We start from the raw sequence: 22817 nt of genomic DNA on the forward strand, positions 1-22817 counted from the left end.
CATGGAAAGATGATGAAATCTGGTTGATTGGTGAGCATACTGAAGGAGGTTATCTAGACTACATATATATAAGGTTCAAAATATGGAGAGGAATATCTTTAGTCAATTTGTCTTTAAATATGATTTACAAGTATTTACCCAATTACCCTGTGAAAATTCCTAAACACTTGCAGCATTTCTTTTTGTAGCTGTAACTTATTATAATTACTGCACTTATAACTTTATACACTTTTGTATAATATTTAAAAAATTTTTTATTGAATAACTTTTAAAAATCTTTTATAAACGAATTTCTTGCATTGTAAATTAACTTTTAACATTGTATAATATTTGAATTTTGTTTGTTGAATAACTCTTAAAAAAATTTTTTAGAAACAAATTTTTTTCCATTGTAAATTATAACTTTTAACACTTTTGTATAATGTTTTGAATTTTATTTTTTGAATTTCTTTTTAAAAAATTTTCTTACATACAAATTTCTTTGATTGTAACTTATAACTTTTAACACTTGTATAATATTTTGAATTTTTTTAACTTAATGACTTTAAAAAAATTGTTTATAAACAAATTTCTTGCTTTGTAAATAAGTTATTTTTGAATATGATTTATGTTTTATAACTTCTGACAAAAATGTTTATATAATAAATTTTTTTAACCAAATGAACATTTTTTTGCAAGCTTTATTAAATTCAAGATATGTGGTATGTGTAGTTATTTTTTGATTTATTTGAAATTTGAATAATTTTGCTACATTATAGCAAAATTTGTTAAATTCAAGTAATTTTGGTTTAATTATGGTTCACTTGTTGTTTTAGTTGTTATAAAGTTGGTCTAATTGTGTTTCACTTGTTAAATTGAAGAAACCATGGAAAACAAAGTTGTTGGATTTATTGGTGCCGGAAATATGGCTTTTGCTATTGCTAAGGGTATTATTTCAAGTGGGTTCTTGTCCCCAAAAAATATTATTGCAAGCGCTCGAACTAGAGTAAGATTAGACACTATTTGGAAGGTGATATATTTTGTAATATGTCTTTTTCAGAAGTTTTATGTGTATAACATAATAAGTAGTTGTTACTATTTTTTCACAAAATAATTTTTTAGTGGGTTTTATTCATGAGTGTTAAACTTAATTGTAGTCATATTATCATTAGTTATGGTAATTGGTCTCAACTAAATATTTTAAAAAAATCTTCTTTTAAATAATTAAATTGGGTTTAAAAGGTTTGGGGTTAAAAAATTTTGCTCCTTTTGTGGTTTGAAGTTATTAAATGTAAGATGTAGATTGTGATAATAAGATGTATGTATAGAAGTATGGTTTATTGATTAGGAGATTCTGTAATAGAAGATCTCGGACTTCATAGTTAGCAATCTTTTAAAATCACAGATCTCCTACTATAGAAAATGGCTGAATATCAACTGCAATCATTTCCACAATATAGTTATGAATTAATATAGACCTGTGATCATTAATTTCCAAGGACTTTTTCCTATTAAGGCGTTTTTAACAAAGTTTGTTAAGTCAAATGAGGTAATCAAGTCAAATGAGGCAATCAAGTCAAATGAGGCAACATGCACTGTATTGTGCAAGTTGCCTGATCTTTAGAAGAAATGGTAAAATATTTCTGCACCCAGCAGATTTCAAAGAAATATCTTTTTCAAGCAAAGCTCCTGCCATTTTGGATATGTATTTTTTACTCAAACAAACTTTATTTATTTATTAGTAATTTAGATATTATTCTAAACAGCAATCATATAGAAATATATATATATAAAGCAATACATAGATACATATATAAAACAATGCATAGATACATATATAAAGCAATACATAGATACATATGTAAAACAATACATAGATACATATATAAAGCAATACATAGATAAATATATAACACAATACATAGTTACAATGTCAATTATTTGGTACATCACTAATGGTAAACTTATGTTAAACTTTTTTATGATAGGTTCAATATGTGTAATAGTTTATGCATTGGTGCGTAAACTATTACACTAAAATACTTGCTTTTTGCTTTATTCTCGTTTTATTGCAAGCTAACCTAATTTTTTTTTTGTTATTTGTGTATTAAAAAATCTTAACACGCTTTGCTACTTCTTTTTCTCTGTTACTTTACTTTCATTTCATTGTATTGTTTTTTTTTTTTTTTAGATTTCATTTTTTAAATATATAATATATAGTATAATATATAGTATTGCGTTATATTTATATAATATATATAGTATATATATAGTATAATATATAGTATTGCGTTATAATATATAAATATATAGTATTGCGTTACATTTATATAATAACTGTAAAAAATTAAATAATGTAAAACTCTTTTTTCCTACCGGAATCTCTACATATAACAGTATATATATACTTATATAAATATTATAACATTATGGTTGGGTGAAAAAAAAAAATCACTATTCACATGTTTATGTAACTCAAGCAATGATGATAAATAATTCAAAGTCAGACCAAAAGCATTATTATATGGAACACATAGACCATAAAACGAGTCTTTTTGCAGAAGTTATAGTAACTGATATCCGTAAAAAAGACTGGAAATGACATTAAATAATATGACCTTCATTTTCAATAATTTTAAAGAAACATATAACTAAAAGGGGTTACCATATAACATAGAACTGAGATCCGCATTTTTTTGATGACCTCAAACACTTTTAGGTCAGCAAGTAGGTTGGCATTGCTAAATACCGACTCTAATTCTGAGGGCTGTATATATAAATTATGTATATACTGAAGCCTTCCCGGAAGTGCATGCAATTGTACAGCTTGTTTGTTCACATTTAAAGTAATTTTTTTAGACACACTGACCACAGCAGTTCACATCTTTTAAATTAAAAAACTTTGTTAAAAAAGTTCAGTATTTTAACAATGCACTAGCTCACAAGCTTTTGGAGCATCGACAATAACAATAGTTCATCAGGAAATAAACTATTGAGTTTAAATGCACCATTTAAATAATCCAACAGAAGTGCAGACTATTTGAATGGAGGTAGTGTATATAGCAGGTTCATTAGGAAGAATATCTAAATATCAAAATATTCAAACGAAAAAACATTTCTCAGAAAGTTAGGAATTGTTATAATTTATAAAAAATATAGTTATGCTGTTACCAGGAAGTTACATTAGCTACATTATTTTTCAAAAGTTGTGAAAAAGAATTCTTTAGATGAGGATAGTTTAGTTTGGTCATTAGTTTTTATAATTTTCTTAAAAGTATTTATTTTTCTTAATTCAAATTTTTTGTTTAGTAAATTTTCTTGATCCATATGAGTAATAATTTCAAATTTTTCTTGCATTCATTTTTTGGAAATATTATTAAAGACAGATGCAGTTTTTAGAATAGACCAGTTTAATTTAAAATTAATATTTTTTTCTTTTAATTGCCAAATACATTTTGACAATATAGTCTATTTTGAGTATTTCTTTTGTTTAAAAGATTTTTTGTGGTTGGTGTAGCATTTTTTCCATTTGTTAAGTCAATATATTGTTTATCAGGGTTATTTGTATATAATAATAATAATAATAATAATAATAATAATAATAATAATAATAATAATAATAATAATTATAATAATAATAATAATAATAATAACAACAACAACAATAATAGTACAACTCTATATATTAATACTAATTTATGTATAATTATTTTTAGCAAAGTCGATTTTGTCAATAAATAATCATTGAAAACAATTAAAATCGAAAAAGTTAATTTAAATCATGATTTAAAATGATTTAAATCAAACAATTTGAATCAAAGTAACCCTACCCTGGTGTTAATATCAAAAGAGTTTGCTGCAACACATTAAAATACACTGCCTTAAATACTGACTTAAAATTTATATTGGGGTCAATTTGCTTTTGATAATTTATTTTCATATTTTTAGGAGTTAGGTGTTGCAACCACAACTGACAACATTGAAGTAATAAATCAAGCGGACATTATTATTCTTGCAGTTAAACCTTTTGTATTATCATCTATTTTGGATCAGATAAAAGGTGTTGGTGGTCTTACTAGCAAACTATTTATATCAATTGCAACTGGTGTTACTCTTGAAACTATTCAAACAGTAAGCTATTAAGCTGAGCATTAGAACTTTCAACATTAAATTATTTGTTAAAATTTTAATTTTTTTAAAGAGACTCCTTGGATGTAAAGTGATTCGAACAATGCCAAACACTCCTTGTCTTGTTCAATGTGGTGTTGTTCTTTATGTATGTGGATCTCTTTGTTCCAAAGAAGACAGTGATTTTGTGAAATTGTTTTTTAAATGCACAGGTATTTTATTTTATAAATATACAGTATTGTATAGTTATAAAATAAAAATCATTATTTCAATATTCAATATATCGTGTTTAATATTGCAGTAATTTAGTACTATCTACCTTCTTGTGTAGGCAGTACTGAAATACTGAGAATTTAATTTAATAATTGTATAATGTATAACCGTGTATATACAAATGTATAATATGTTTTAAATACGACATCTTGTATGAGAGTTGGAATAATTGATTTAAATCTGTTGTAAAAGATTATACTACTATTAGACCAATGCTAGTCAATGTTTTTAGATACAGAAATTTGAAAGAATGTGCCAGGAAGCTTATTATAGTTTAGAATTGAAAAACTCTTCATTTCAAAATTAATTAAAAGTATTCTCACTGCATGTTTACTATGACTTTTAATGCATTTAGATTATTTATATATTGAGTGTAAAAACAGGGTATAATTGAACGGCATGTAAAAGTGAACAACTTTTGAATTTTTAGTTTTTATGAATTATCTTTTAAAGAGAAACCCATTTTGGATTTTTTTTTTTAAGTATATATATATATATATATATATATATATATATATATATATATATATATATATATATATATATTGTATAGAATTTTTCACTTTCCTAGATTCAGAAATAAAACTCTCAGCTAGATTTAAAATGCAGTTTTGTAGTAAAAGTTCTGTTTTTTCTTTTTTTTCAAGTGTAAGTTGATAACTTAAAAACAAAACAGAAATAAATCTCTCTATCTCAGTCAATCAAAAAAGATTCACACAATGGCAAACAAGCAATTACCAGAAAAGGAATGACTAGAAACTCAATGCTGCAAGTGCACAAATAAAAGTTGTCAACTTAAGATTATGTAAAGCACCATTTATAAAGGGCATTCCAAAATCAATTCTATTGTTTAGGACAAAAAAACCTGCAAGCTCTATTGGTACTGGCCTAAAGTCATTAAAGACTAAAGTCACCATGTTAAGTACTTTTTCTGAATTAAGATTAGGTGATATACTTATTAAAGCGATTAGCAGTTTCAGTAGAACCTGCTAACAAGTAATTAAATGTGTTGCTATTTATTTACAACAAAACACAAACTTATTAACGAACAGTAAACCAGGCAAAGCTTGGTTAAATGCTTTTATCAAATGTTGAAAACATAGATTAAGCCAGAGAACTGCAGGTAAAAGATGTTTGTTCCAGCATCAAAAAATATTCCTGTTACCTATGTGTTAGTGTTTGATAGCCACAACACACAATTTTGATACCCGGTTGCTCTAATTTGTATTGAAAACAATGTCAAGCTTATATGCCTTCTGTCTCTTTCCTCCCATGTTCTTCAAACAGATATTGGAATCTATTTCCAATATCTGTTTGAAGCCTAAAAAATGACCGTAGAATCTTAACATTTTTTTGTTATGAATTTTTAGATTAAAACAGCTTAGTGCTAAAATATCATAAAAAAATATAAAACTTGAAATTTTCAAAAAGTGGACATCTGTGGCTTTACCTATGTGGTCTTCATATATAAATATACTTACATTTTAAATTGGCTAAAATTTGGTCATGACACGGTGTGGCTTTACTTATACAACTTTTATAAAAAATAAATTCAAACATTTTTGTTAAGCTTCATTGTCAGGTTTAAAAACGAATATGCTAAAAATCAGATTAAAGTTACCCGTTTTGTGTTTAATATTTTTACTGAATAAAATAATATCTACTATTGTTACATCTATCATTGGGTGTCCAAAAAAAAAAAAAAGCTCTCTACTGATTCTTTCCTTTCTATGTGGCCTAAATAAGTTCTAAAAAAAATTTGACGGTTTTATTTTGACAGGATTTGCTAGATGTAAAATCTGAGTTTTACGGTTTTAATGTTAAGCTGGCTTAACATTAATAGAAAGCACAATTTTTTTACATTTTAGAAAATTAAAACAAAACAATTAGATGCGTATAAATCATTTCCAATTGTTTTTGGCTACTATTTAATTTGATAGTTTATATTTATAAATATGAAAGTACAAAAATAATACATAAAAACTATTATTTATTAGCAACTTTAAGATTTTATTGCGGTGAAACATTTCTCAAAAAATACAACTTTTTGAATAGTTCCTTTTTGGTCATATTCTTAGTCAAGTTTTTTCTAGACTTTTTAACTACAAAAAGTACATTTTGAAGGTGATCTTTATCTCTAGTTGCTGAAATAAAATCTTTAATCAGTTTAATGTTTCTTTTTGCACCATCATTTACAACAGATATGTTTCTGATCCATACAATAAAATCTAGCAATTTAGGATAGTTAAAAACATCTATAGTATCAAGACTATTATTCAGTATTAAGACTATTATTATTTATTGAGCCATTCTTTTATACTTGCTCTTAATATTTTAAAATGTTTGAAGAGAAGGTAGCTTTGCTCGGAAATCAGCTCAGGTAGCCCTGTGGTCTCTCCAATTTGTACATTTGATGGTTTACAACACTGAAATTCATTTGGCTCTTCAAACTCAATCAGAGCTAACAGCAGTTTTAGCTTTGTTTCAGAAGGAACTTCTTTATCCCCAAAGGACAAAACACAGAGTTGCAGAGTTAAGTACCACGTATAGAAAGCAAAGCATTTCCAACCTTCTTACTGACTTTTCTCAATGCATAGGCTGTCTGGATAGCTTTCAAATCAATGTAGGAGCCAGAAATCGTAAAAAAAAACTTTTCAAAAACCATGGAATATAGCAAATTGCAATGAATAAAATTGCATCCTACAACTGCAGCACTTTTTTTCTGTCAAGATGTTACTGATATCTTTGGTCATATAAAGAATCAGGATGTAGTTCGCATCTGCTAAAAACCTTGCCTCATGGCAGGCGCCATGTTGATGGAACTTAAAATCTTGTACCTTCTCTCCAAGGAAGGAGGCAAGCTTACAAACTATACCATAATCAATCCTTGAAAACACCATTTTCAGTAGTTGCATTAGTCAAAAATGTCTTAGCTTCCTCTGCAACAGTGCAAAGAACAAAACCAATCTTCAGATCATCTCTTTGCTAGTCCGATTTACATAAATTTTTCACTTCATTAACTTTCTCACAGATTTCAGACTACTTGTTCTTTAGCTTGACATAAAGAGCACTTCTTGGACCTTTAGTTTTCTTACCAGTAAGAGTACCCATATAGTGAGATACATGTACTTCATATATGTGTCTCCTACACATTATCCACAACATTGTTAATTTCAAAATACCTGAAAGAATTTGGACTGCTATATTGACTCTGCCTGTATTGCTTGCAGTTGCATCACAGCATATACCAATGATCTGCTCTTTACATCCATAATATTCCAAAAGAATGTGCACTTGTTCTACTTGTTCAACTCCCTTTGGAGAGGGACATTAAACAACACCAAAAAGATGGTCTCCCATGGTATCGTCAAAGTCGCTCAATTTTTTGAATAATGTTAAACCCAGTGGTAATTTATTCCAACAGTTTGGTATCAGAATGAAGAATAACCTGTCAGCCTTTAAGATGATTCTTTATTGAAATCCACTCCAAGTCTCCTTCAAGTTCTACATATTTGAACTTTTTTCTATGAAGTGTGCTTCGTTAAAGCAGTATATCATTAATTTCTATACCTCCAGCTTTAAATACTTCACTTAAAATTGCCAGATGAGATTGTACACCAACATTGAACCTTGTTGCTGGAACAGCAGTACATTCAATCAGCTTTTCATCATTCACTGCCAGATTTATCTTATCTCCAGAATTGTACCTAGGTATCATTTTATAATATTTCTCTACCTATTTATAATTATATACTTTTCAATAAAACAGCTTTAGTTTGTGAAAATTACAACTATGTTATTAAAATAATACTATACCTGTGTTTGCGACCATTACCCATGAAATTTTCTTTCTTACTGATTTCAGAGTCCTTGTTTGACTTTACTTCCTCACTGCTGAATTGAATCTCTTCTGTCATATTAGTGATATATATTAGTGTGTTAGCTAGCCTAATGGCACCACCTATACTGCAGAATTCCTAATTGATTTAAAATTTCCGAAATTCAATTTAAAAAAATTTTTTTTTTAAGTTATAGGACAATATCAATAAGAATTCCCAATATTTTGTACAACTATAACATAAAGTGTGTATATATATATATATATATATATATATATATATATATATATATATATATATATATATAGATCTAGAGTTTGTTGGATTTGGGAGTACGGAAGGAAAAAAATGATTCTTATGTCAACAAATATGTCACTTTTAATTACTTTTAATTACTTTTGACGTTTGTCCAACATTTGCGTGTTGTCAGAAAGTAAAAACCATTAATTTAATTACAAATTAATCGTTTTTTTTTAAACCGCAAAAACGCAAATTTAATTGACCAAATTTAATTGAATGTTTTTAACAATATAAACAATGTTTTTATTTTTATTTTTTTTAATAATTTTTTTTTTTTTACTGTAAATCATGCGCGGAGTGTTGCTACATCAACTATCTTATAGCCTGACTCGCAACAAAGTGCTGCTACATTGACTGACAAATAGCCTGACTCGTAACGGAGTGCTGCCATATCGACTGACAAATAGCTTGACTCGCAACGGAGTGCTGCTACATCTACTATCTTTGAGCCTGACTCGCAAGGGAGTGCTGCTACATCAACTGAGGGTTTGGTTGGGGCAGGCAGTCTATCAATTAATGAAAAAAAAAATTCCAGTCTTGCATTTTAATTTTTACTTTTTGTCAACAAAATACAGAAAAACTTTCTGACAACATATAAGAGTTCTATATATATACACAGTTTTCAATTTTCAAAGAGTGATTTTATGGTGTTTTTTAGTTTTTTGGGTTTTTATTTAAACATATTTGCTTCAACTCTAGAGGGTTTGGTTTTTTAGATTCCAAAATTTTTTTTTTTGAACACCCCTAATATATATACATATAAGTTAATATACACAAAAACACAGAGATTAAAGATATCCGGGTAGCAGAATTGATTTAAACCATCAACATAGCTCTCCTAGAAGATGTGCTGTCAAAGACTTGTTTGCATGTTCTTGCAGATGGTATTCCACGTTGAGTATTGATGATAGAACCTGTTAAGAAGGTTGGGCATTGATTGGAAGTATATCCATTTGCATTGCAAAAGCTTCCAAAAGTGAGGAAATATTTTGAAGCCAAATCATTGACTTGCTTCGAATTTGTCAATTCCTAAAAATAAGTAAAACATCTGAAATTAAATTCACAACAGTTATAGTACTCAGTTATAATAACTATTGTCATCTTTTAAGTTTTTTCCATTCTGTTGTAATGTGGTTTAACTATACGGTCAATAACCAAACTTTCACCATTCGTTCAATAACCGGATACCCAAGTACCCACCTATTGTGTAGTGAAAAGAACAAAGTTATATTTAACAAAATTTTTTGTGAAAAAGAGAAGTTTTTTTTCTTTATTAGGAAGTAATAATACTATAAGTAAATAGTCTTATTGAGTGATGGATAATACAATGGATGATGGGTTTATGGAAATATGATGGATTTAACATGTTTTCAACGGTAATGAGAGATTTCCTTGTTTTATTTTTGAATAAATTGTTTTGTACTTTCAATCAAAAAGTAGAATAATAAACTGAAAACTTTTTTCAATAGAAATGTGTTCAAAATATTTGATGGTGAAGAATCTGGCAATGGTCACGTGTTGGATAGTGACGATGATGAATTTTTACCAGAGAGTGAAGTAGTAGCTTTGGATTTTGATGATACTGGTAATTTGCATTTTCATTTTCTATTATGCAACAATGATTATGAAATATAATGCTTTTATATATTGTATATATTTTTACAAAAAGTTGATGAGAATGCACTCGGCAAAGATGAAGAAAGTGAAATAGAAGATGATAACAACGAAGATGAAGAAAGTGAATTAGAAACGTCAGTTAGTGGGCCAGTTATGACAGCAAAAGATGGTACTAAGTGGGCTGAGACACCAAAAAAAGAACATCAAGTTGCAAGGCATAATATTGTGCAACAGAGATGTGGACCTAAAAAAAATACGAACATGCTGTCAATTCTAGACACATTCAAATTATTTTTCACTCCAGAAATGGCTGATATCATTATATGTCATACAAATAAAAAAGCAAACTCAACATATACAACATATAATAAAAAAAATCCAGGGTAAAAATAACTAGTGTGGAAAAATCTAGAGCATCAGAAATTTTATGCATTCTTGGCTATTTTGATAACCTCTGGCGCCAACAAGTCAAATACTGACAATACAAGGGATATGTGACAGTCGTACTCATATCCATTGTATCGTGCAGTAATGGGCATCAATCATTTTTGGAACATCATTCGTTTTATTCGATTTGATGATGCCAATACTTGTACTCAATGCATGGAGATTGATAAAGCTGCTCCAATACGAGAAATTTGGACAATGCTTAATAGTAATTTAGCAAAACATTATAACCCAACAGAGCACCTGACCATCGACAAGCAACTTTACCCATATTTGGGTCGAACTAAATTCACTCAATATATTCCATCAAAGCCAGCCAAGTATGGAATTAAAGTATGGTGGATATGTGATGCAGAAAACTCGTACCCTCTTACAGGTCAGATTTACACTGGAAAATTGAGTGCTGGTTGTGAGAAAAATGTTGGTGAGAGAGTTATTAAAGACTTGGTAGCAAAATACAAAGGATCCGATAGAAACATTACAATGGATAATTACTTCACAACTCTGTCATTGGCAAAATCTTTATTATCCTGGGATCTAATAATTGTTGGCACTTTGAAGGAAAATAAGACGTGCATTCCACCAGCAATGACTGCATTGAAAACCCGAGAAGAATTATCCACCGTGTTTGGCTTTCATGAAGAATTAACCATGTGCAGTTATGTGCCCAAAAAAACAAAGCAGTGATTATGGTATCATCAATGCATCAGGTAGCAAAGATTGGTGATGATGCAAAGAAAAAACCAGAAATTATTGAATTTTACAACTGGTCAAAAGCTGGTGTTGACACAATGGATAAAATGCTTGATAGATATACTACTAAATAATTAACTCAAAGGTGACTTCTAGCATTTTTCTACAATATTCTCGATGTTACCTGCCTTGCAGCATATATCCTTTATTACGAGAATAAGTGCTTCCAAAAAAATCATATGCGCGACGATTGTTTTATTGGCAACTGGGCAGAGAGCTGTGTTCTCCATTTGTTGAAAAACGTTCGCATAATCCACAAATCATGAGGCAGTTTACTACTAAAGTGGCAATTGAAAGTTTTTTTGGTCAAGCTATAAATCCATATGTGCAACAAACAGCATTCAAATCTTCTAAACGCCATGTACAACTCGATTCAACCGGAAGGAAAATGTTTGTTTCGCCAGCAAATTTGAAAAATGTCGCAAAACTCGAAAATCATGTTCGATATTTGAGTTCCCTATTTGTGATGAGCATTGTGTTTCAACCACAACATGTGAGGAGTGTGTGAAATAATTAACTTCTTTGTTATTTTTTATGGCAATGTATTAAAGTTAAAAAAATACTTTGAGAAACAGTTTTATTATTGTTTATAAACCCAGCTTTCATATATAATAACCTGAGTACCAAGGTACCCGGTTATTGAACGAAGGATTGTTCCAAAAAATTTTGATGAAAAAGTGGTGTCAAACTTCAACTTTGGGGATACGAGCAGTTATAAAAAAGTTTTGAATATTTTAAAGGGACATTACAAATTCACTTTGAAAACTGGAATGGATACCCGGTTATTGACCAGACGGTTAAAAGACACAATATAGTTTTTCTGCGTTATTAGCAAACTATAACTAAATATATATCCTGTCTTGTTTTTTAATAAAAATTACAATTTAATATTTTTATTTTCTTAGTTTTAAGGTAAGATCGCAATTTAGTGAATTTAGTTAGTTTTTGAAAATAATTTGTATGCACTAATAACATAATAATAACAAGGCCGTAGACAACTTTTTTTGGTGTTTGAGCTAAGCATCTTTGAAACATAAAAAAAAAATTACATATTTAAGTATGTTCATATTGATTACTCCATATATTACTCCATATCCTCAAACTGAGGGGGCTGTACACTTTATAAGGTCATAAAAGCCGATCAACAAGAGATAATTGAATCAAATTTGAAATTCATCGATAAATAAAAATAAAGTTTAAGATTGAAAAAAAAAAACAAATTTAACTTATTGCCCTCCTATTTGGGACTGGGGGGGTTAACATTTCGGGGTTTTTGTTGTTCCCAGTTTTCAATCACCGCAGTTTTTTGCATAGCATCCTCATTCCTCATATATATGAACATACTTAAATATGGAGTTTTCTTCATATTTCAAAGTTGCTTAGCTCAAGCATCAAAAAAAGTTGTCTACGACCTTGAATCAATATTATACCAATTTTTGTTACAACTTTATTCACTAGTGTTATTTTCTACAGTCACACAATGAGTCGCTCTAATACAAAATGAGGAAATAGGCTTATAAATAAAGAAGCATTCAACATATTGAGCTGATTTTTTCACAAGACATCAAAATTTAGTTTATATTTATATATTTAAAAGAAAAATATCCGGTATTTTTAAAAAAACAATTTGCTGTATTTTTTTTCGGTTTATCCAGACTAATCTGGAAGATTGCAAAAGTCCGGATATTTTTATTCAAAAAACAGTAGGCACTGATACTTTATAAAATTTTAAAAGCTATATCATTAACACGATTTAACAATAAACAATATCATTGAATATAAACTTATTAAAGTTATAAACAAATCTGCTATCATCTGATTCTTTGTGCTTTAGTTTCGTACAAAGTTTCTCAACGTTCTAATAGATGTTTTTAATAACTTGTGGCTATGAAAATAGTTGTTTTTTTACAAATTCAATGCAGAACAGCTTATCAGTATAACATTTCAGTTCATGATATAGATCTTTCGAGATGCTAACTCTTGCAGTTTTGCTTTCCTTCCTTCTAGCTTGAATAGCACCCTCAGAAAAAGAACCTACTTAAAATATCTAATAAAAGAAGCACCATGAATTATTATTCTATGTGCAGATTGTATTTTTTTTAAACGCGTTATTAGTAATGATTAGAAATAGATATTCTGATTGAAAATCTCTATATTCGGTCTTGTAGTCTTGCTGTTGATATCAATGAGTAAGTCTCGAAACAACTTATTTATTCTGATTTAGGTGCTCTTCGTGGTACACTATAAATAATTAAAAAATACATTAAAGCATATACAACACCAACAAAAATGTCATACTTAGTAATGTTTTTGTGAAACTTAGTAAAAAAAATTTTTGTGTCTATGTGTGTGTGTTTATATAGATATATATAAAGGGAGATATAAATCTATGCATACCTGCTTATTTTGGATCCATAAGTGGGACATAGTAAATCACCTTCTTCTGGTTTACGCTCACTCTGCTTGATAAGTTAATTACACTGTTTAATCGGATTTTCTTATTAATTTCTATTCCTCCTCATATATAATCTTATATATATATATATGGGCAATTCCACGCTCATGTGAATTATTTCGATAAAATGAATAAATACATTCAAACAAAAACCAAGTAATCATTGGGTTGCCATTTGTTTAAAAATTTTAAATTTTGATTTAATAATTTTATTTTTGTTTTAAATTTCAAATTTAAGTCATGCGTCATACTTTCTATATAAATGGTAGCTAAACTACATTTTGATAAAAGCGTAGAATTGTCCCCATAAATAATAATAACTAATTTGATTTATGATATATAAATAAATAGCTAAAACAATCTTTTGAATAATTTCGTGCAGAATAATAACTACTTAATTTAATTTAAGAAGCCAGTTTATGTAGGTTAAATATTTGGCTTGAATTATTTAACTGAAAACAACAAGTTTAATGCAATGCATTTTTGCGTCCCGTAAATAACACAGCATATAATCAACTATAATTCCTAAACTTATAAGAATTGAACGAAATTTCTATATAGAGGAAAACAAATAAATAATTTTGGGATGATTCATAAATATATAAACATCTAATCTGTTAAAATAAAAAATATATCTAGAAATATGACAACTTAGTATGTAAAACATATTATACTCACGAGAGATATTTACTTTGTTGATTTTTAACCAAAAAATGTTTTATATTTAGTTAGAAACAACTTTTTTCTTTTTCCACAAATTTTTATTAAATTAAAAGCCAGACTTTCAAAAATGCTAAAACTCATTGTGTAACCAGCATAAATTGCTAAAAACATGGACTGCAAAAATATAGCAGATACAAATACATTTTTACTTGTGAAAATATGCCTTGAAAATGTCTTAAGAAAATATGCTTTGGAGGAAATAAAAAACTGGCTACCTCTGTTGTAACATCATCTAATCAATCAATCTTTTCGGACACATAAAAACAATGATCCAAACATTTTTTTTTTTTTTTCTTGGTTTTTAATATACAAAATGTATTATTTATTTGATAATATGCAAAAAAATTGAAGAAATTTGGAAATTATCATATTTTTGATTGGTTTATAACTCTTTTGAATTTTTAGATATTAAAGTTATTTTTTAACAAAAGATCGAATGTAATGTTGACGCTTCAGTAGTTAAAAAAAAAAATTCATAACATGTAAACAAGTCAGAGAGCATGTGACAAGCTTTGTGGCCACTACTTCTATGGCAACAATAAATCATGTATATAAAATTTATAAATAAATTTTCAAAAAAAAAATTTATTTATTTTGTATTCAATAATTTTCGTTAAGTAATAATTTATAATTTTATTCCTAATTTTGTTTTTGTTTCTAATATGCAATTTAAATTTCAGTTTTTATTCACATTAAGAAAATCAATTATTTTTGCTTTTAATTTTGCTTAAAGTTAATGAAAATATCATGGATTCATGGTTTTTTAATATTTTATTAACCAACGAAATCTCGGTAAATAATCTGAAAAGATTAAGGAAAATGTCAGGGAAATCTCAAAGAATTTAAAGCTAAACTCAGAGGAAAACACTTTTTCCTCGGGTAATACTAAAGGAAAACATTTGAGCGTCAACTTTGATTTACTCAACACTTAACAATAACTTTTGTTAAAACACTTCACACAAATAACTTTTTTTATTATTATATAAAACAATTTGTCCAACACACAATATTTTAACACTATTTTTATTTAAATTCATTACACTTCAACCTTTAAAACTATTTATTTGTCTAACACACACAACTTTCTAACACTTTTTATACTCAAATTCATTTCACTGCAACCTTTAATTCATCAATTAGTGTATTTTTCCAAATAATATCTTATTCATACCGCACGGTGATTTAGTAATTGACATTTATTATGCACATGCGTTATATTTTGTTCAAATGTTGGTAAACAATAATGTTCGCAAGTAAACAGAGAACTACTAATAAATTTCAAATTAGATTTATTTGTAGATATTTCTAAATAGTCTATAGGAAATGATATCAAAACAATACTTTAGTTATGGTATGTGTCATCAAAGCTATCATTTAAATAATTTTACAAAGAGAATAGAAGTGGGACTTAAGTGAAACTTAGCTGTTTTTTAGGCGAAGTTTAACTTGTGCTTACAATATAGTCTATATTCTAAAGTTTTAAATTTTTTAGTGACTACCTTGATTTTTTTTTTTAAATATAAAAGTTTAATAAGATCATTTAAAGCAAAAATCAAAAACCGGTTAATTTTTTTTGTGATAATATAATGCTTTTAAAGATTGGTAAGTTTTTTTTTTATTTGAAATATATTTATATATATATATTTTATATATATATATATATATATATATATATATATATATATATATATATATATATATATATATATATATATATATATATATATACACACACAATGATTTAAAAAAACAAAGATAAAGATCAAATAACAAAAATGATTTTCTCTATTTATTGTGTTCTGCCAAATTATAACATATGATATACCAATTTCCTGTTTGTTATCTTCATTGAACTGATTGCACAAGTTAATAAGCTTGTGACATATTCTAAATTTAGAGAAGAGTACCTTGAAGTTTTTACAAACTTCAATAGTTTCCCTGTGTATATCAGTGTCGATGAACCCAAGTTCGACTACAAGGTTTGGTATGGAGTTGCAATGTTCAAGGATACTTTTCTCCTAATTTAATATATAAAATAATTGTGAAATATGTAGTAACTATTGTTAATTATGTATTTAGTTATGTCTAATAATGTTAGTATTAGCCATTTATTCCACTTACACCCACACACACAGACACATATATATTTATACTGTATTGTACATTTAAATTTACGTGAACTTTGTTTTTAGTAAAGAGTAGATTTTATAAATTTAGGAAATATATATAAGATATTATTTTACCTTTATTTTTTTAACATGATTACCATCAAAACTTTTCCAGTGATATGCTTCTCTTTGTACTCCTAATGAGTTAAGTACCTTATCAAGTTTGTTTACAAGTGGTCCAAATGATCTCTTTATATGGTCTGCTTCAAGCAGTATTTTCAGTTCTTGAGATAAATTCAAAAAATATAATCAATAAAACAAAACTTAGATATTCCAATGTATAAGATTCTCAACTGTATTATTCCGGGTTTAATTACCAATCTAAATTAAATATTTTTAGTAAGTAATAAAAATTAAAGTTGTTACCTGTTCTTTCTTTTTCTTTTCAAAGTGAATCGGGTGGCATTCAAATACTAATTTAATTTTTTCTTCATTTTCAGGGTTAAAAATTTTTTGCATTTCAAGTGCTTCTGTTATAACACAAGTTTTATCTTCAAGTCCTTGAATACTTATCTGAAGTTGATTTATTTGGGGTTGGTGCTCTATATATGCATTAAATTCCTCACAGTCAAGTGTTTGGTTGGTTACTGCCATTCGACCTGCAATTTTTATGTCAATTGTGTGACAAGAGTCTTCTAATATGTTGAAAAACTTTAAGTATATACCAAGTGAGATATGTGATGCAGGAACTCCTATCTTATAGTACAAGAAAGTTTATATTATTATTTACAATTGCATACACCACCATTTACATTTACCCCACCAATAACTTGTATTGTATTCTATCGAATAAACGGTTATGTGAATTTGCGAAGAATAAATTGAATCAAAATAATGTGAATAATAAATAAAAGCAAAGCACCTGATCAAGTGGCACATTGAACAATCATTGGTCAATAACATTGTCATATAACTTGGCAAACTTGGGATCTGCACCATGGTTGTTACATTTTGCTAGAGATAAATCAAGTGTCTTAAGTGATCGCATTTCAATGTTATCGTTAATTAGATTCGACATTCCTTGACTTGTGATGTTGCAAAACAGGCATGAGTGTCTACCTAAAGTAATTGAACAAGTTTGTGTTAAGAAAGCAAAATAAATTATGTTGCATGTATCTGGCCCAGATGAGTTTTTTTAAAGAAATCTGTATTAAATATGTACTTAATATTTGCACCAGTTATTCCATAAATTGCACACAAGAATTCATAATCACCAAATACAAATACACGAATCTGTTTTTCTCTAAAATTGAACAGAATTAAATTATTATACTTTTTTTTTTTAAAAGAAACTGTAATCTATCATAATCCTGACAATTGTGGTAAGAAATCAATAGTTGATGATTTTGTTTATGTCAAATATTGGTTAGATAATTTTGAATTTTAGTATGCTTGGATAATCGAATTGTTTTGTTGTTTGTAATATATTCTTGCTTCCAGATCATTTTTTTGCAACAAGTCAATTTCTGATGTAAATCTTGTCAATGAAATTTTCAAATTTGTGGTATAATCTTATGCCTCGAATATATTAAATATTGTTGTATTAGTTTTGGCATTAGGCTTCTCCACATTGGCTACTTGATAAAACATTTTGAATAAATCACCTCCATAGTCACCTCCTATTTTTATATGGATTTCATTGTCTTTAATCTTGTATTATAAGAGGTTGTTGCTAAAATTATAACAAGAAAAATTAATTTTTGTTCTTATAGTATTGCATTTAATTTATTGTAGTATTTTTAAGTAATTTAATTAATTGTAGTATGTTAAAGTTTTTTTTTAAAAGATTTGTTTGTACCTATCTAGACTATCTAGTACATTTGTTATATGTCCTTGAAGATTTTCGATATTTGCACATGGCAATTCCTTGATTTCATAAGAACCTTTTGAATCTTTTTTTTTCAACCATAAATGGAGCGTTTTTAACAAGAACATCATCACATGACCATTTTTTAGCCATATTTCTTTGTTTTGCATTAGAAGCGCATATTACATTGTTGTTTTTCAACCACCTAAACTGATAATGTTTTTTTTATTATCAATAACTATTAAAAGTATTGAATTTGTCTTTTCAAGATCTCTATATAATAATTGCAATCTTGTGTACTTAGATAATATTTTCATGTTGACATAAGTACTGCTCATGTTTGCTTTTAAACTGATCATTTCTTCAGCAGATATTTTGGCTTTCGAAATATTTGATTTGCTTAAAACATTTTTTTTTTATTTTCATTAAAAGATTTCAAAAGAGTAGCAGTTTGCTTGATTGTAGAACTGATGCTTTCCCCACATGTTTTGCTCATATTATGTTTTAGTTGTAATTGTGAATTGTGCGTAAACATACATCTGAACTTTCTTTGTAGCTCTTGGTGTTTATGTCAAGCATAGGACTAAAATCTTGTGTAATTTATTTAACATATTCAAAAAATCTTACTATAGTTTCCCAATACAAAATTAAAAGCATTTTTGTTTTGTTATTTTACAGTCTCTTTATTTGTAAAGATAGTCTAACCCTTTGGTCAACCTGTCGGAAATTCAAGTACATTGGATGTTGTTTGTGACATTTTTTGTATTATTACATGCAGAACAGCATCTTCAATATTTCTTGGTATAACACTTGTTGAATCCAATGCAAATATATCTGAAAAGTCTACTTGTGAAGTTGATGACAATGATATTGATAATGTTGTTGAACTTGATATCGGAGTTGTCTGACAAGCTTTTTGATGTTTCTTTCCTTCTGACAGTTGTGTGACTTTAAACAATCTACCACAACCTTGCTTGCATACTTCTTGCAAATTTTCTATCATTTCAATGACATTGGTTGATGAAATTAACCCATCACTTGGAATTGAAAAGGAACATTTAGGGCATTTTGTTTTTGATATTAGTTTGCCAATGATAAGTGGTAATAGACATGGTGCGCAGAATGAATGAAGACAGTTTTTTATAATAATTGGGTTATGCATAATGTTGTTGCAAATAGTACACACACAAAGATTTACATGAGGGTTTAAGGTGAAGTTAATATCTTGCAGTTTAAGATTAAATTTTGTTTGAGGTAAAAGTTTAAATTGTATGTTATTTATTTTGTGTCTAGTCTAAATATTTTCACTATAACTAATACTTAAAGGTCTTCCACTTATCTTTTGCTTTTTTTTTCTTCCTTTATTGACTTTAAAGCAAACACATTCAGTTACATTGCAATTTTCAGGCCAAGATCTTAATTTTAGTTCAGTGTTTAAACCTTTTTCAATATTTCTTAATATTGAAAAGCATCTATAACGCATTTTTTGAGAATGCTTATTTGGGTGGTCCTTATTAATTCGGATAAAAAAACAAAATTCTATTCTAACAATATGTTTTGTTAAAAGAACACTATCATGATCTAGACTTTCTCCACATATTCTGCATAATGTTTTTAGTTTTGTTTCATGTGACGTCTTTTCTTATTGCTGAAATATAAGATTTGATGTACAAAATTTTAAAACTTAAAAAAGTAACCGGACTCTGATTTTTTTTTATTATAAAGTTAAAACCATCTTTCTTTAAAATATATATAGCTTTAAAGCATAAAAATACTAATAAATGCTTAATTATTATGTTTTAGTAGTAAGGAATACCATAAAATAATTTCCGACTTTCCTGTGTATTTTATCACATAAAAATTAATAAATTAAGTATTTTAAATAAAATATGTTTTCCTTGGCCACACGTTTTATCAGTTTATAAGTTTATATCTGGTATATACATCTTCAAAGCAATGATATGACCTTTTTATTAGGTTACGGTAAAAGACCATTACAAAAAAAAATCAACATTACGATGTTGTTGTTTCTAAAGTAACGCATGCGCATAATAAATGTCCGCAAATGCTTAAAATTAAATCACCGTGACCGAACCATTTTATTGTTTAGGAAAGTTTAGTCGTCCTTTTTTTTTTTGTGTATCTAAAAATAAAAACTCAGTCACGCTTTTTTGCTAATGTTCAAATTAAGTCGTTCTTTTGATTTAAACTTTTACATTTGAAATGTTTTTTTATGTGTGGTTTGTGAACAACCAGGTGAACAACAAGTTACAGTTCTCCTTGGTTTATATATATATATATAAATATATATATATATATATATATATATATATATATATATATATATATATATATATATATATATATATATATATATTACTTAACCTGAGGTCAAACCTCGGATCAAAATTTGATATAATGTGCGTTAAATGAAAAATATGACAAAAAGTAATCTTAATATAGCTGGTTAATTACTGAGCTATTTAAATTATTATATATAAGAATTTTTTCAACGTATTTGTATTTAAGAAAAGGTTATATTGTTTTTCGATAGCATTCTAGGTGAATTGAAGTCAGTTTTGTTGTCAAAAAGAAAAATGACTCTGACGATTTTTGGAATTTTGTAACCTAGTTTAATTTAACAATTTAAGTGATGGGCAAGTTTCTTTTATTATAAATGCAAGTTTGCCAAGTATTCTTGACAAACTCGACAAACCATAATATTAAAAAACGTTAGCAACTAGTTCCCTACTATCTAATACAGAATTTACTTTTTTAAATAAATTTTAGGTATAGTTGAAGAGGTTGATGAAAATCATATTGATGCTATGACTTCCATAATGGGTTGTAGCATTGCTTGGTACTACATGGTTGTTGAAGCAATGTCAGACGGAGGTGTGATGAATGGTGTACCTAGAGGTGCTGCTTATATGTTGGCTGCAAAGTCTATGGAGGGTGCAGCTAGAATGTTGCTAGAGACTGGAAAGCATCCTGGAGAAGTAAGTTAATATTAAATTCTTTAACTGAAAAGTTGAGTAAAACATCAATAAACTCAATAAAATTATAATTTTGATCGAAATGATCTTTTAATAATTTAAGTCATTTTAAAAGTTCCTCAAATAAATCATACTGAATTTATTTTATTTTAAAAATATAAAAAATGATTAGTTTTAGTCTGCGTCTTTATTATTATAATTTTTTTCTGTAGCTAAAGGATGCTGTAACTTCTGCAGGAGGGTCAACTATCCGTGGTGTTAATGAGCTTGAGGCTTCAGGAATACGAGGTGCATTTATGAGAGCTGTAACCAGCGCAACTCAGAGAAACATTGAATTGAGTAGATTGAAATAAGAATTTAACAAAAAGTTTTTACAGTTCAAATATAAGATCCGCATGAGTTTATTTTACAGAAATGTTTAATAATTTGATTTGTTTTTTTTTTTTGTTTTTTTTTTTTGCAAATTGGTTTTCCATTTATATATGATTTTTTTTGTTTTATTTTGTTTGGTTTTATAATTAGTTGTTTCAATAAAAGCAAAGAAAAATAGAACAATAGAAAAATAATATAAAGAATAAAATTAGTAGGATAAACTCGATGTAAAAAAGATTTGTTTTTATATGAAAAACTATTGATGTACTTATTAAAAACAAAAATTAAAGCTTAAAATTAAGCTTTGTGTAATAAAGACCTTTCCATAAATTTAATTATAGGAAGATTGGGGATAAGTCGGGTAGCCCCGGACACTTAAGGAATAAAAAGTATATTGCTCAAACGCTAACGAAAAACAATGTCAAATGATTTTTATAAAAGTAGAAACGCTTATTGAATTTAAAAAAAATAAATAGATTTTATAGAATTAATAGCATACAAATAATTATATTACTCTTTAATAAAGCAAAATACATAAAAGAAAAAATGTTAGAAAACGGACGCTTTGAAAAATTAGAGGTTAGGCCTGACATAACTTAAAAAGGATTTATTCTTCATTTTCAATCATGATGCACTAACTAAAAACATTATTTAACTTGCATTTTTCCACGGACATTCCAGTTATAGTAATCAGAAGCAGAAAAAATATCAAAATAATTTTTGTGTGACTATTTCATCTTTTTTAACTTCAGAGTTTGTCATCCAAGCCCGCCCAAAATTAAGAAACCTTAGGACAAGTAAATAAAAAAAAGCAATTGCTTTTACTCAGCTTTACATAAACAAAACTTTGAGATAAATCATTCAAAATTTTATAAACACAAGAGTAATGATTACGCTTAACAATTGCTCAGCTTTACGTAGTAAATATTTGAGCAAAACTGCTAAAAATTTATTAGCGCA

At 27.6% G+C, this 22817-nt stretch overlaps 1 protein-coding gene across 1 annotated transcript; it reads left to right on the forward strand.

Moving 5' to 3' along the window:
* Positions 1-649: 649 nt before the first annotated feature.
* Positions 650-21915, forward strand: LOC100205698 (uncharacterized). The gene is made up of 5 exons (XM_065792938.1): positions 650-1009; positions 3928-4110; positions 4181-4319; positions 21280-21488; positions 21698-21915. Exons 1-5 carry the CDS (start codon positions 866-868, stop codon positions 21836-21838), a joined length of 816 nt encoding a protein of 271 aa, XP_065649010.1. The 5' UTR covers positions 650-865; the 3' UTR covers positions 21839-21915.
* Positions 21916-22817: the final 902 nt, after the last annotated feature.

The sequence above is a fragment of the Hydra vulgaris genome, chromosome 03 (genome assembly GCF_038396675.1).
Source record: "Hydra vulgaris chromosome 03, alternate assembly HydraT2T_AEP".
Classification (NCBI taxonomy): domain Eukaryota; kingdom Metazoa; phylum Cnidaria; class Hydrozoa; order Anthoathecata; family Hydridae; genus Hydra; species Hydra vulgaris.